This window comes from Sus scrofa, chromosome 3, assembly GCF_054392235.1.
Source record: "Sus scrofa isolate SSC_HxYL_T2T_F1_AM1 chromosome 3, Sscrofa_HxYL_maternal_Yorkshire_Landrace_v2.0, whole genome shotgun sequence".
In the NCBI taxonomy this organism is placed as follows: Eukaryota; Metazoa; Chordata; class Mammalia; order Artiodactyla; family Suidae; genus Sus; species Sus scrofa.
Genome location: NC_139385.1, coordinates 107,090,299 through 107,102,394, shown reverse-complemented (window position 1 = coordinate 107,102,394; position 12,096 = coordinate 107,090,299). Strand labels below are relative to the sequence as shown.

General features: G+C 39.6%; 1 protein-coding gene and 2 long non-coding RNA genes across 9 annotated transcripts in view; 1 reads left to right on the top strand and 2 right to left on the bottom strand.

The window, feature by feature from the left end:
* Positions 1-3,745, bottom strand: part of SRBD1 (S1 RNA binding domain 1) — a 226,402-nt gene extending 222,657 nt beyond the window's left edge. For all 7 annotated transcript variants that reach the window (XR_014842007.1, XM_021087562.2, XM_021087563.2 and 4 more), the window contains exon 1: positions 3,680-3,745. Coding sequence is in view for 6 of the 7 variants with exons in the window: in XM_021087562.2 (XP_020943221.2) it covers positions 3,680-3,730 (51 nt within the window). In the remaining variant the exon portion in view is untranslated. The remainder of the gene's footprint in view (positions 1-3,679) is intronic.
* Positions 1-12,096, bottom strand: part of LOC146404833 (uncharacterized) — a 1,439,763-nt gene that overhangs the window by 1,289,156 nt on the left and 138,511 nt on the right. The gene's annotated exons all lie outside the window — the stretch shown is intronic.
* LOC146404834 (uncharacterized) overlaps positions 3,820-12,096 on the top strand; it is a 44,861-nt gene continuing 36,584 nt past the window's right edge. The window contains exons 1-2 of the long non-coding RNA XR_014842023.1: positions 3,820-3,950; positions 4,286-4,457. This is a non-coding gene — a long non-coding RNA (uncharacterized LOC146404834). The remainder of the gene's footprint in view (positions 3,951-4,285; positions 4,458-12,096) is intronic.

The window sequence follows — 12,096 nt, the reverse complement described above, 5'->3', positions numbered from 1 at the left end:
AATCCTGATAACGAATCCTTGTCCTAAAATTCATTCCAACCTCAGTCTATCCCATCTTTATAAGTGGCACCACCATTCACCTAAGATGGAAGGTTATTTGCTAAGCTAGAACCTTGGGAAATTTTTAACAGCTTCACTGAGTTATAACTGACATACAATAAACTGTTCATTTAAAGTGTACAAATTTGATAAATTTTGATATATGTATACTCATCTCCACAATCAAGATACTAAACACATCCACCATCTCTAAAGTTTCATCTGCTAAACCTAAAGCCTGCACATCTTTCTCTTCTCTCCCACATCCAGTCTATTAGTAAGTCACATAAACTCTGCCTCCAAAATGGACCTTAACTTTATATGATCTCCAGTGAGGTTTTAGTTCCCAATGCTTTTCACCTGGACGACTATAATAGCCTCTTAACTGGCTTCCCTGCTTCCACCCTTGCTCCTAAAACCCATTCTTCACAAAGGCATTCAAACAATCTATTAGAAAATACTTTAAAACCATTCAATGACTTCCTGCTCCATACTGCACTTAGAATCAAATCATATTTTTTTATCAAAGCCTTCTAAAGACACTTTGAAGTGACCTCTGCCTACCTTTCTAACCACATTTACCATTCAATGTAGCTCCTCAGCCAAAGTCATTCTTTCAGTCCTTGCAACCAGCATGATTCTTTCCCACATCAGGTTCCCTATGTCTGGAGCACTATTCCCCCTGCTCATCAATAGGCTGGCTCCTGCTCATCTCTTAGATCTCAATATTTTAGAACTAAAAAAGGTTTCTCAGGAATATTATTCTAGGACCCTATTTATTTCCTTTATACAGTACCATATAACATAATCTGTAATTATCCTTGTTTATTGCCTGCATCCCCCATGTTCACTTCATGGAGACAAATGCCATGAGGGAACCACATTTGTATCATTCATTGCTGTATCACACAGAGCTTGGGACTTAATAGCTGATCTATAACTATTTTTAAAATGAACATAAGAAAGACCCAGAATCGCCAAAGCATTCCTGAGAAACAAAAACCAAGCAGGAGGCATAACTCTCCCAGACTTCAAGAAATACTACAAAGCCACAGTCATCAAAACAGTGTAGTACTGGTATCAAAACAGACAGACAGACCAATGGAACAGAATAGAGAATCCGGAAATAAACCCTGACACCTATGGTCAATTAATCTTTGACAAGGGAGGCAAGAACATAAAATGGGAAAAGGAAAGTCTATTCAGCAAGCATTGCTGGGAAACCTGGACAGCAACATGCAAAGCAATGAAACTAGAACACACCCTCACACCATGCACAAAAATAAACTCCAAATGGCTGAAAGACTTAAATATACGACAGGACACCATCAAACTCCTAGAAGAAAACATAGGCAAAACACTCTCGGACATCAACATCATGAATATTTTCTCAGGTCAGTCTCCCAAAGCAATAGAAATTAGAGCAAAAATAAACCCATGGGACCTCATCAAACTGAAAAGCTTTTGCACAACCCAAAAGAAAACAAAAAGACAACTTACAGAATGGGAGAAAATAGTTTCAAATGATGCAACTGACAAGGGCTTAATCTCTAGAATATATAAACAACTTATACAACCCAATAGCAAAAAAACCAATCAATCAATGGAAAAATGGGCAAAAGACCTGAATAGACATTTCTCCAAAGAAGATATACAGATGGCCAACAAACACATGAAAAAATGCTCAACATCGCTGATTATAAGAGAAATGCAAATCAAAACTACCATGAGATACCACCTCACAGCAGTCAGAATGGCCATCATTAATAAATCCACAAATAACAAGTGCTGGAGGGGCTGTGGAGAAAAGGGAACCCTCCTGCACTGCTGGTGGGAATGTCAACTGGTACAGCCACTATGGAGAACAGTTTGGAGATACCTTAGAAATCTATACATAGAACTTCCATATGACCCCGCAATCCCACTCTTGGGCATCTATCCGGACAAAACTCTACTTAAAAGAGACACGTGCACCTGCATGTTCATTGCAGCACTATTCACAATAGCCAGGACATGGAAACAATCCAAATGTCCATCGACAGATGAGTGGATTCGGAAGATGTGGTATATATACACAATGGAATACTACTCAGCCATAAAAAAGAATGACATAATGCCATTTGCAGCAACATGGATGGAACTAGAGAATCTCATGCTGAGTGAAATGAGCCAGAAAGACAAAGACAAATACCATATGATATCACTTATAACTGGAATCTAATACCCAGCACAAATGAACATCTCCTCAGAAAAGAAAATCATGGACTTTGGAGAAGAGACTTGTGGCTGCCTGATGGGAAGGGGAGGGACTGGGAGGGATCGGGAGCTTGGGCTTATCAGACACAACTTAGAATAGATTTACAAGGAGGGCCTGCTGAATAGCATTGAGAACTATGTCTAGATACTCATGTTGCAACAGAAGAAAGGGTGGGGGAAAAAATGTAATTGTAATGTATACATGTAAGGATAACCTGACCCCCTTGCTGTACAGTGGGAAAATTAAAAAAATATATTAAAAAAAATGAACATAAGAATATATATATACACATATAGTCTCTATAGAAGAATATACATTTTCCCCCATCACTATAGGCAGCATCACACATGGCACTCATTGCTTTCTTAAAAAAGGGATGGTACAAAAGAACATTTCTATTCTTAGCAGCTTGAGATTTTCCATCCTTTCCAAGCTCTCTTTTTTCTGTGGGCACATAAGCATATTCAAAATCAGTAACTTGGAGGTTGCTATGATGTTACTAAAGAGAGGAGGCAAGTGAAAATGGGAGTGGGGAGGGAGTGGAAAGAACTCCACAAACACAAATATTACATTAAAATTGGGAAAACAATTTGATAACTTAAAGTGGAACAGAGAGAAACAACTTTTTAAGAGGCACCTAAATAAGTTTTCCTAAGGGTATCAACAGAAGTGCTTGGAACGTCACCACAGATCCCTAACCAAGTAATAAAAACAAAACACTAGAGCTGCAAAGAGCTTCGGAAATCAGACAGTCCTACATCTTTATGAATGAGAAGCCTGAGATCCAATGGGGATGAAATGTTTTACTCTAAGGGAAGATACATGTGGCAGATAGAACCCAAAGCCCCTAAAACCAAGCCGTTGCCCGAACACCATTGCACATACATTATATTAATGACATGCTGTCGAGTGGGAGGTTCAAGGAAAGTTGCCTAGAGAGTTCCCATTCATTCTTTTCCTCAACAGTTATTCAGCACCTCCTACATTCCAGGCACACTGCTGAGGATGAAGTTGATCCTGCCAGGGCCAAGATCCGAGAGTGAAATGGGCGCTTCCTCCCCACGTCCGATCATTTAACGGGTGAAAACAATCTAGGTTTGACCGGGCTTTCCCACGTCTTGCCCCTATGCGCTAAGAGAGCTGCAATTTCCCTGAGAAGACGCGCCAGGTTAACACGCGGCAACCGGGAGGGGTTTTCAGAGAGTAGGGTGTGCGATACAAACTGAAGACAGTAAAATGTAATGAAACTTCTCACTTTAAAAAGGGATGTTATTTCCCAAATGAGAGCTCTGAACTTTTTAAATGGCCCCAAAAATACCGGAGCCCAGGCGCCGGGCTCGCGCGAGCCCGAAAGAACACCGCCAAGGCGGACGCTCAGCTCACCTTCCCGCCCGGAGTATCAGGAGGCCCGGGATTCTGTGTGTGCGAACACATCTTCCGGTTCCCGCCGGAAGTTTTTCAAACGCCGGAAGTCCCGCCTGGCTCGCCGTAAAGGCGCCGGGCTCCCAGAGCAGGGTGGAGCCAAGCTGAGCGGAGGCGGGGCTAGAGCAAGGATTCCCTGGGAGCTGTGGGATGGGGCCCGCGGGATGGGGCCCGCGGGATGGGGCCCGCCCAGGGCTGGGAGCCGAGTTCCACTTACCCGGATCTGGCGGAGGTGCGGTCGGAGGCGCTTGCAAAGGCTGAGGCGCCTCCTCGTTTTTCTTTTCCTTATTTTAACAGTTTGTTTTTGTTTTCTTCTGTTCTAGTTTAAGTTTAATCAAAACTGTTTGTGTTTATCGTATGATGTATAGTTTTCAGTGGAAAAGTTAAAAAATGGTCAAACTTTATTCTAAAGTCAGTTTTAAGTGTTAACTACTCCAAAGAGAAGGGTTTTCTCTAATCTTGTGGAAATAGCCAAATTTTATCCCTTCTTGAAAGCCCTCCCTCTGCCTCTGAGGATCAGGGAAGGTTGAGGCCCAGAGTGCTCACTCTCTTACTTTGGTCTCTCAGGCAGCTTGGGGGAGGCTCCGGTCAAGATGGCGGAAAAGAGGGGCGCTCCCGGCCTCCCACAAATACATAAAAAATACATCTACTTGTAGAACACTTCTCACAGGATACCTCTTGAACGCTGGCAGAAAATCTCAAACACCAAAAACCGCAAGAAAGCTCTCCACTTAACCAGGTAGGACAAAAGAAAAAAAAGTAATTTCAAGCAGCTTGGTACACTGCCAAGCACACTAACTTGTAAACCTGGTTTTCAGAGGAACTCCCTAGTGCACTGGGCAAATGCTTTATGAGTTTATTTCCACAGCCTAGCCCTCCATCTCACTCCTTACCCGATACGGTACACCACAAATGTTAAGGGTGAATACTCTCTGAATTAATTTACTTGAGGCAAATTCAGGTCCCCTTTATCTAACCTTCTTGGGCAAGAATGGGAAAAAAAAAATTTTTTTGACTGCACCCATTGCATGTAGAAGTTCCCAGGTCAGTGGTCAAACCCAGGCCACAGCAGTGACAATTCTTCCATACCCAACTTAAAAGCTAGAAGGGCCACCCCAGCAATTCTTAAGTTGGGTTTTTTTCACCAACCCAACTTAAAAGCTAGAAGGGCCACCCCAGCAATTCTTCTTTCTCTTTACCTTGAATGTATTTGCTCAAATCAGTTTGCATTAGAAATAAAAAATGATTTGGTTTTTGGTAGTGGTGTTTTTTTGTTTTTGTTTTTGCCAAGTATATTAAACGTTAAGCCACAGAAGGAATTAGATTGTAAAATGAAGGAAATGAGGCTACTGTTAACCTAGATTAAAATTTAGCGAATGAAAATCCCATGTATTTGTTTTAGAAGGCACTAAAGAGCAGCTTTCCACGCTACTGACTCATTTCCAGGGACTTTTAAATGCAGAAGAGCTGAGCGAGCTATTGAAATGACTCTTTGGGTGGTACAGATTCACCCAAAGAGGACATAAACTTTATTGGCAAATTTTTGCAATGGGGAAGAAAACAGGACTCTTTACCCTTAATAAGTCTCTTCTTCTATATCTAATATTCTTGGCCGTAAGGATCCATTTCTGAGATGGTATAGGAGGTTTTTTCTTTCTTAATTTGCAGCCTTATGTTGCCTTTTGCAGTGGTGCCGGAAAATCTAGAACTCTCAGCTACAATCACATATGCTGCACAATTTCTAGTTCTGAAAGAATACTGAAGAACACATAGTTCAAGATTTCGGGAAGGCAAGTTCAGGTCATAATAATCAACAATAACTTACTATTTATCATTCATTTACTTTTGATGTCTGTGCAACACAGATTTAAGATAGGGCTGGATCTAGGTGAAACAATATTCTACAAAATCTTTTGATACAATTCCTGTCCTGTGGGAATTTCCAAACAAGATGGTGGACTAAATACAGTCACATGAGATAAAAACCCAGACAAGACAGTCTAGATTCCAGGGTTAAGTCATGCATGGTAGTAGCTATGCGGGCAAGAGTAGGGGTTGGCCAGCATATTGTTGGACTTCAATTCCCCTTTCCTCCATAGGGATATTTGCCTTTCAACTGGGGAATAAAAATGATTACTAAGCTAAAGTAAGTAACCTGGTAAAATTTTAGACATCAGACATCTGGGGAAAATAAAAGGTAAGGCAGGATTCTCTAAAATTAATGTAAGTGGTTACTGACTCCAAAGTCAAGGAAGATTGTGGAGAACACATTTCCCTTGGGATTTTGCAGGAAAGCCACACCCACTAAAAGCTGTCAAGGGAAATTTGTATTTCACTAAGTAAAAACCACTGCAAAAACTACCTTTTCTCGGAGTTCTCATTGTGGTGCAGAAACGAATCCGACTAGTAACTGTGAGGTTGTGGTTTTGATCCCTGGCCTCGCTCAGTATATTAAGGATCTGATGTTGCCGTGAGCTCTGGTGTAGGTTGCAGACACAGCTCAGAACCTTCGTTCTGTGGCTGTGGAGTAGGACGGCAGCTGCAGCTCCAATTCGACCCCTAGCCTGGGAATCTCCTTATGCCATGGGTGCCGTCCTAAAAAGCAAAAACAAAATGAACATTTTTTTAAAACAAACAAAAAACTGCCTTTTCTCTTTAGGACTTTGCCCAGTCTGTTGTTTACCTTAAGTGCTGAATTCCAAGATATTTGTGGGTTTATTTTTTTTTAATTTTTTCAGAATTGTATACTTTATTTTTTATTACTCAATGAATTTCATTACATTTTTTATAGTTGTACAAAGATCATCACAAATTACAGCATTCCCATCCCAAACCACCAGCACATCCCCCCACCCTTCAACCTGTCTCATTTGGAAACCATAGGTTTTTCAAGGTCTGTGAGTCAGTATCTGTTCTGCAAAGAAGTCCACTGTGTCCTTTTTTTAGATTCCACATGTAAGTGATAGCATATGATGTTGGTGTCTCCCTGTCTGACTGACTTCACTCAGCATGATAATTTCTAGGTCCATCCATGTTGCTACAAATGCCGTTATTTCTTTCCTTTTCATGGCTGAGTAATATTCCATTGTATATATGTACCACGTGTTCTTTATCCACCCTGTCGGTGGACAATTAGGTTGTTTCCATGTCTTGGCTGTTGTATATTGTGCTGCAGTGAACATTGTAGTGCTTGTATCTTTCCGAGTCATGGTTTTCTCTGGATAGATGCCCAGGAGTGGGATTGCTGGATCAAATGGTAATTCCATTTTTAGTTTTCTGAGGAATCTCCATACTGTTTTCTGCAGTGGTTGTACCAGTTTACATTCCCACCAACAGTGTAAGAGAGTTCCCTTTTCTCCACACCCTCTCCAGCATTTATTGTTTGTAGACTTTCTGATGATGGCCATTCTGGCCAGTGTCAGATGGTACCTCATAGTGGTTTTGATTGGCATTTCTCTAATAACTAGTGATGTAGAACAACTTTTCATGTGTCTTTTGGCCATCTGTATGTCTTGTTTGGAGAATTGTCTGTTTAGATCTTCTACCCATTTTTTGATGGGGGTGTTTGTTTTTTTGGTATTGAGCTACAGAAGATGTTTATAAATTTTGGAGATTAATCCCTTGTCAGTTGCTTCATTTGCAAATATTTTCTCCCATTCTGTGTATTAATTTCCCATTCATTTGCAAATATTTTCTCCCATTCTGTGTATTAATTTTTTGTTTTTGTTTTCTTTTTTCCTTTTTGTCTTTTTAGGGACCCACCCGCAGCAAATGGAGGTTCCCAGATTAGGGGTCTAATCAGAACTGTAGCCACCAGCCTACACCACAGCCACAGCAATGCTGGATCCAAGTATCTGTGAACTAAACACAGCTCACAGCAATACCAGATCCTTAACCCACTGAGTGAGGCCAGGGATCAAACCTGCAACCTCATGGTTCCTAGCTGGATTTGTTTAGGCTGCACCAGGATGGGAACTCCTTGTTATCTTTAGGGTTTCCTTTGCTGTGCAGAAACTTTTAAGTTTAATTAATTCCCATTTGTTTATTTTTGTTTTTATTGTCATTACTCTAGGAGGTGGATCTGAGAAGATGTTGCTGTGGTTTATGTCAGAGTGCTTGGCCTATGTTTTCCTCTAAGAGTTTTATACTATCTGGTCTTATATTTAGGTCTTTAATCCATTTTGAGTTTATTTTTGTGATGGTGTTAAGAAGTGTTCTAATTTCCTTCTTTTCCATGTGGCTGTCCAGTTTTCCCAGCACCACTTATTGAAGGGGCTGTCTTTTATCAACTGTATATTCTTGCCTCCTTTATCAATATTAGTTGACCATAGGTGCATGGATTTAATTCTGGGCTTTCTATCTGTTCCACTAATCTATATTTCTGTTTTTGTGCCAGGACCATACTGTTTTGATGACTGTTTCTTTGTAGTGTAGTCTGAAGTCAGGGAGCCTGATTCCTTCAGCTCCATTTTTCTTTCTTAGGATGTCTTTAGCTATTATGGGTCTTTTGTGCTTCCAAACAAACTTTAAAATATTTTGTTCTGGAGTTCCCTTCGTGACTCAGTGGTTAATGAATCCAACTAGGAACCATGAGGTTGTGGGTTCAATCTCTGGCCTTGCTCAGTGCGTTAAGGATCCAGCATTGCCGTGAGCTGTGGTGTAGGTCACAGACATGGCTCAGATTCCATATTGCTGTGGCTGTGGTGTAGGTCTCAGGTGGGGCTTGGATCCTGCATTGCTGTGGCTGTGGTGTAGGTCGCAGATGCATCTTGGATCCCATATTGCTGTGGCTCTGGCGTAGGCCCCTAGCCTGGGAACCTCATATGCCACTAGTGCAGCTCTAGAAAAGGCAAAAAGACAAAAAAAAAAAAAATTTGTTCAAGTTCTGCGAAAAATGTCCTTGGTAATTTGATAGGGATTGCATTGAATCTGTAGATTGCCTTGGGTAGTGTAGTCATTTTGATATTATTGGTTCTTCAGTCCAAGAGCATGGCATGTCTTTCCATGTTTGTGTCATCTTTGATTTCTTTCATCAGCATCTTATAGTTTTCAGAGTACAGGTCTTTTGTCATTTTAGGTAGGTTTATTCCTAAGTATTTTATTCTTTTTGATGTGATGGTAAATTGGATTGTTTCCCTAATTTCTCTTTCTGAGCTCTTGTTGTTAGTATATAGAAATGCCATCGATTTCTGTGTATTAATTTTGTATCCCGCGACTTTGCCAGATTCATGGATGAGCTCTAACAGTTTTCTGGTAGAGTCTTTAGAATTATCTAGCTACAGTATTATGTCATCTGCAAACAGTGATAGTTTTGCTTCTTCCTTTCCAATTTGGATTCCTTTTATTTCTTTTTATTCACTGATTGCCATGGCTAGGACTTCCAAAACTATGTTGATTAATAGTGGTGAGAGCGGACATCTTGTCTTGTTCCTGATCTCAGCAGGAATTCTTTCAGCTTGTCACCATTGAGATTGATGTTAGCTCTGAGTTTGTCAAAAATGGCCTTTATTATGTTGAGGTAGGTTCCCTCTATGCCCACTTTATGAAGAGTTTTCATCAGAAATGGGAGTTGGATTTTGTCAAAGGCTTTTTCTGCATCTGCTGAGAGGATCATATGGTTTTTATTCTTCAGTTTGTTATTGCAGTGTATTACACTGATTGATCTGCAGATATTGAAGAATCTTTGCATCCCTGGGATAAATCCCACATGATCATGATGTACAATCCTTTTAATATATTGTTGGATTCAGTTTGCTAGGTATTTTGTTGGGGATTTTTATATCTATTTTCATCAGTGAAATTGGCCTGTAATTTTTTTTTTTTTTTTTTTTGTGGTATCTTTGTCTCTTTCTGGTATCATGGTAATTGTGGCCTCAGAGATTGAGTTTCGTAGTGTTCCTTCCTCTACAATTTTTTGGAACAGTTTCAGATAGCGCTTCTCTAAATGTTTCATAGAATTCACCTGTGAAGCCATCTGGTCTTTTGGACTTCTGTTTGTTGGAAGTTTTTTAATCACAGTTTCAATTTCAGTACTTGTGATTGGTCCATTCATCTTTTCTATTTTGTCTTGGAAGATTGCACTTTTAGAATTTGTCCATTTCGTCTAGGTTTTCCATTTTATTGGCATATAGTTGCATGTTGCAGTCTCTTATAATCCTTTGTATTTCTTTTTTTTTCTACCATAAAGTATGGTGACCCAGTTACATATACATGTATACATTCTTTTTTCACACATTATCATGCTCCATCATAAGTGACTAGACATAGTTCCCAGTGCTGCACAGCAGGATCTCATTGCCAATCCATTCCAAAAGCAATAGTCTGCATCTATTAACCCCAAGCTTCCAATCCATCCCACTCCCTCCCCCTGCCCCTTGGCAACCACAGGTCTATTCTTCAGGTCCATGATTTTCTTTTCTGTGGAAAGGTTCATTTGTGCCATATATTAGATTCCAGATATAAGTGATATTGTATGGTATTTGTCTTTCTCTTTCTGACTTACTTCAGTCAGGTTGAGATTCTCTAGTTCCAACCATGTTGCTGCAAATGGCATTATTTTGTTCTTTTTATGGCTGAGTAGTATTCCATTGTGTATATATACCACATCTTCCTAGTCCAATCATCTGTTAGTGGACATTTGGGTTGTTTCCATGTCTTGGCTATTGTGGACAGTGCTGCAATAAACATGCGGGTACATGGGTCTTTTTCAAGGCAAGTTTTATCCAGATATATGCCCAAGAGTGGGGTTGCTGGGTCATGTGGTGGTTCTATGAATAGTTTTCTAAGGTACTTCCATACTGTTCTCCATAGTGGTTGTACCAGCTTACATTCTGGCCAATAGTGCAGGAGGGTTCCCTTTGTTCCTTTGTATTTCTGTGATGTCCATTGTAACTTCTCCTTTTTCGTTTCTAATTTTATTGATTTGAGTCCTCTCTCTTTTTTTCTTGATAAGTCTGGCTAAGGGTTTATCAATTTTGTTGATCTCTTCAAAGAACCAGTTTTTAGTTTCATTGATCTTTTCTATGGCTATCTTTGTTTCTATTTCATACATTTCTGCTCTGATCTTTATGATTTCTTTCCTTCTACTAACTTTGGGTCTTGTCTGTTCTTCTCTCTCTAGCTGCTTTAAATGTAAATTTAGGTTCTTTATTTGAGCTTCTTCTTGTTTCTTGATGTAGGCTTGTATTGCTATAAACTTGCCTCTCAGAACTGCTTTTGCTGAACTCCATAGCTTTTGGAGTGTTTATCTGTGTTGTCATTTGCTTCTAGATATTTTTTAATTTCCTCTTTGATTTCTTCAGTGATCCATTGGTTGTTTAGTAGCATGTTGTTTAGTCTCACGTGTTTGTGTTTTCTGCACATTTTTTCTTTTTGTTGATTTCCAGTTGTATAGCAGTGTGTTCAGAAAAGATGCTTGATATAATTTCAATTTTCTTAAAATTACCAAGGCTTGATTTGTTGCCCAGAATGTGATTAGTCCTAGAGAATGTTCCGTGTGCACTTGAGAAGAATGTGTATTCTGCTGCTTTTGGATAGCATTTCCCATAAATATCTATTAAATCCATTTGGTCTAATGCTTCATTCAGGGCCTGTATTTCCTTGTTGATTTTCTGTCTGGATGATCTGTCCATTGCTGTAAGTGGGGTGTTAAAGTCCCCCACTATTATTGTGTTATTGTCAGTTTCTCTTTTTAAGGTCATTAGCAGTTGCCTTATATATTGAGGTGATCCTCTGTTGGGTGCATATATGTTTACAAGTGTTATATCTTCTGAGATTGATCCTTCGAGCATTATGTAATGTCCTTCCTTGTCTCTTATGATATTCTTTATTTTAAGGTCTATTTTGTTTGATATGAGTATTGCTACTCCAGCTTTCTTTTGATTCCTGTTTGCATGGAATATTTTCTTCCATCCTCTCTCTTTTAATTTCTGTGTGTCACTAGAAGCAAAATGGGTCTTTTGAAGACGGCATATATATGGGTCTTGTTTTTGTATCCATTCAGCCAGTCTATGTCTTTTGATTGGGGCATTTAGTCCATTAGCATTTAAGGTAATTATTGATAGGTATGTTCTTATTGCCATTTTATTAACTGTTTTGGACTTGTTTTGTTGCTCTTTTTTCTTCCCTTCTTCTCTTGTTCTCTCTTCTTGTGGTTTGATGATTATCTTTAGTTTTGTATTTGAGTTGGTTTTTATTTGCGTGTGTATCAATTGTAGATTTTTTGGTTTGCAGTTACCCTGATAAAGGAGTACGTGTGTGTGTGTGTGTGTGTCTGTGTGTGTCTGTGTATTTGTGTGTATATATATATGTATATGTATGAGATTGTTTTAAGTTGTTGGTCTCTTAATTGCAAGTGCATTTCCAATGTCCTGCTTGTG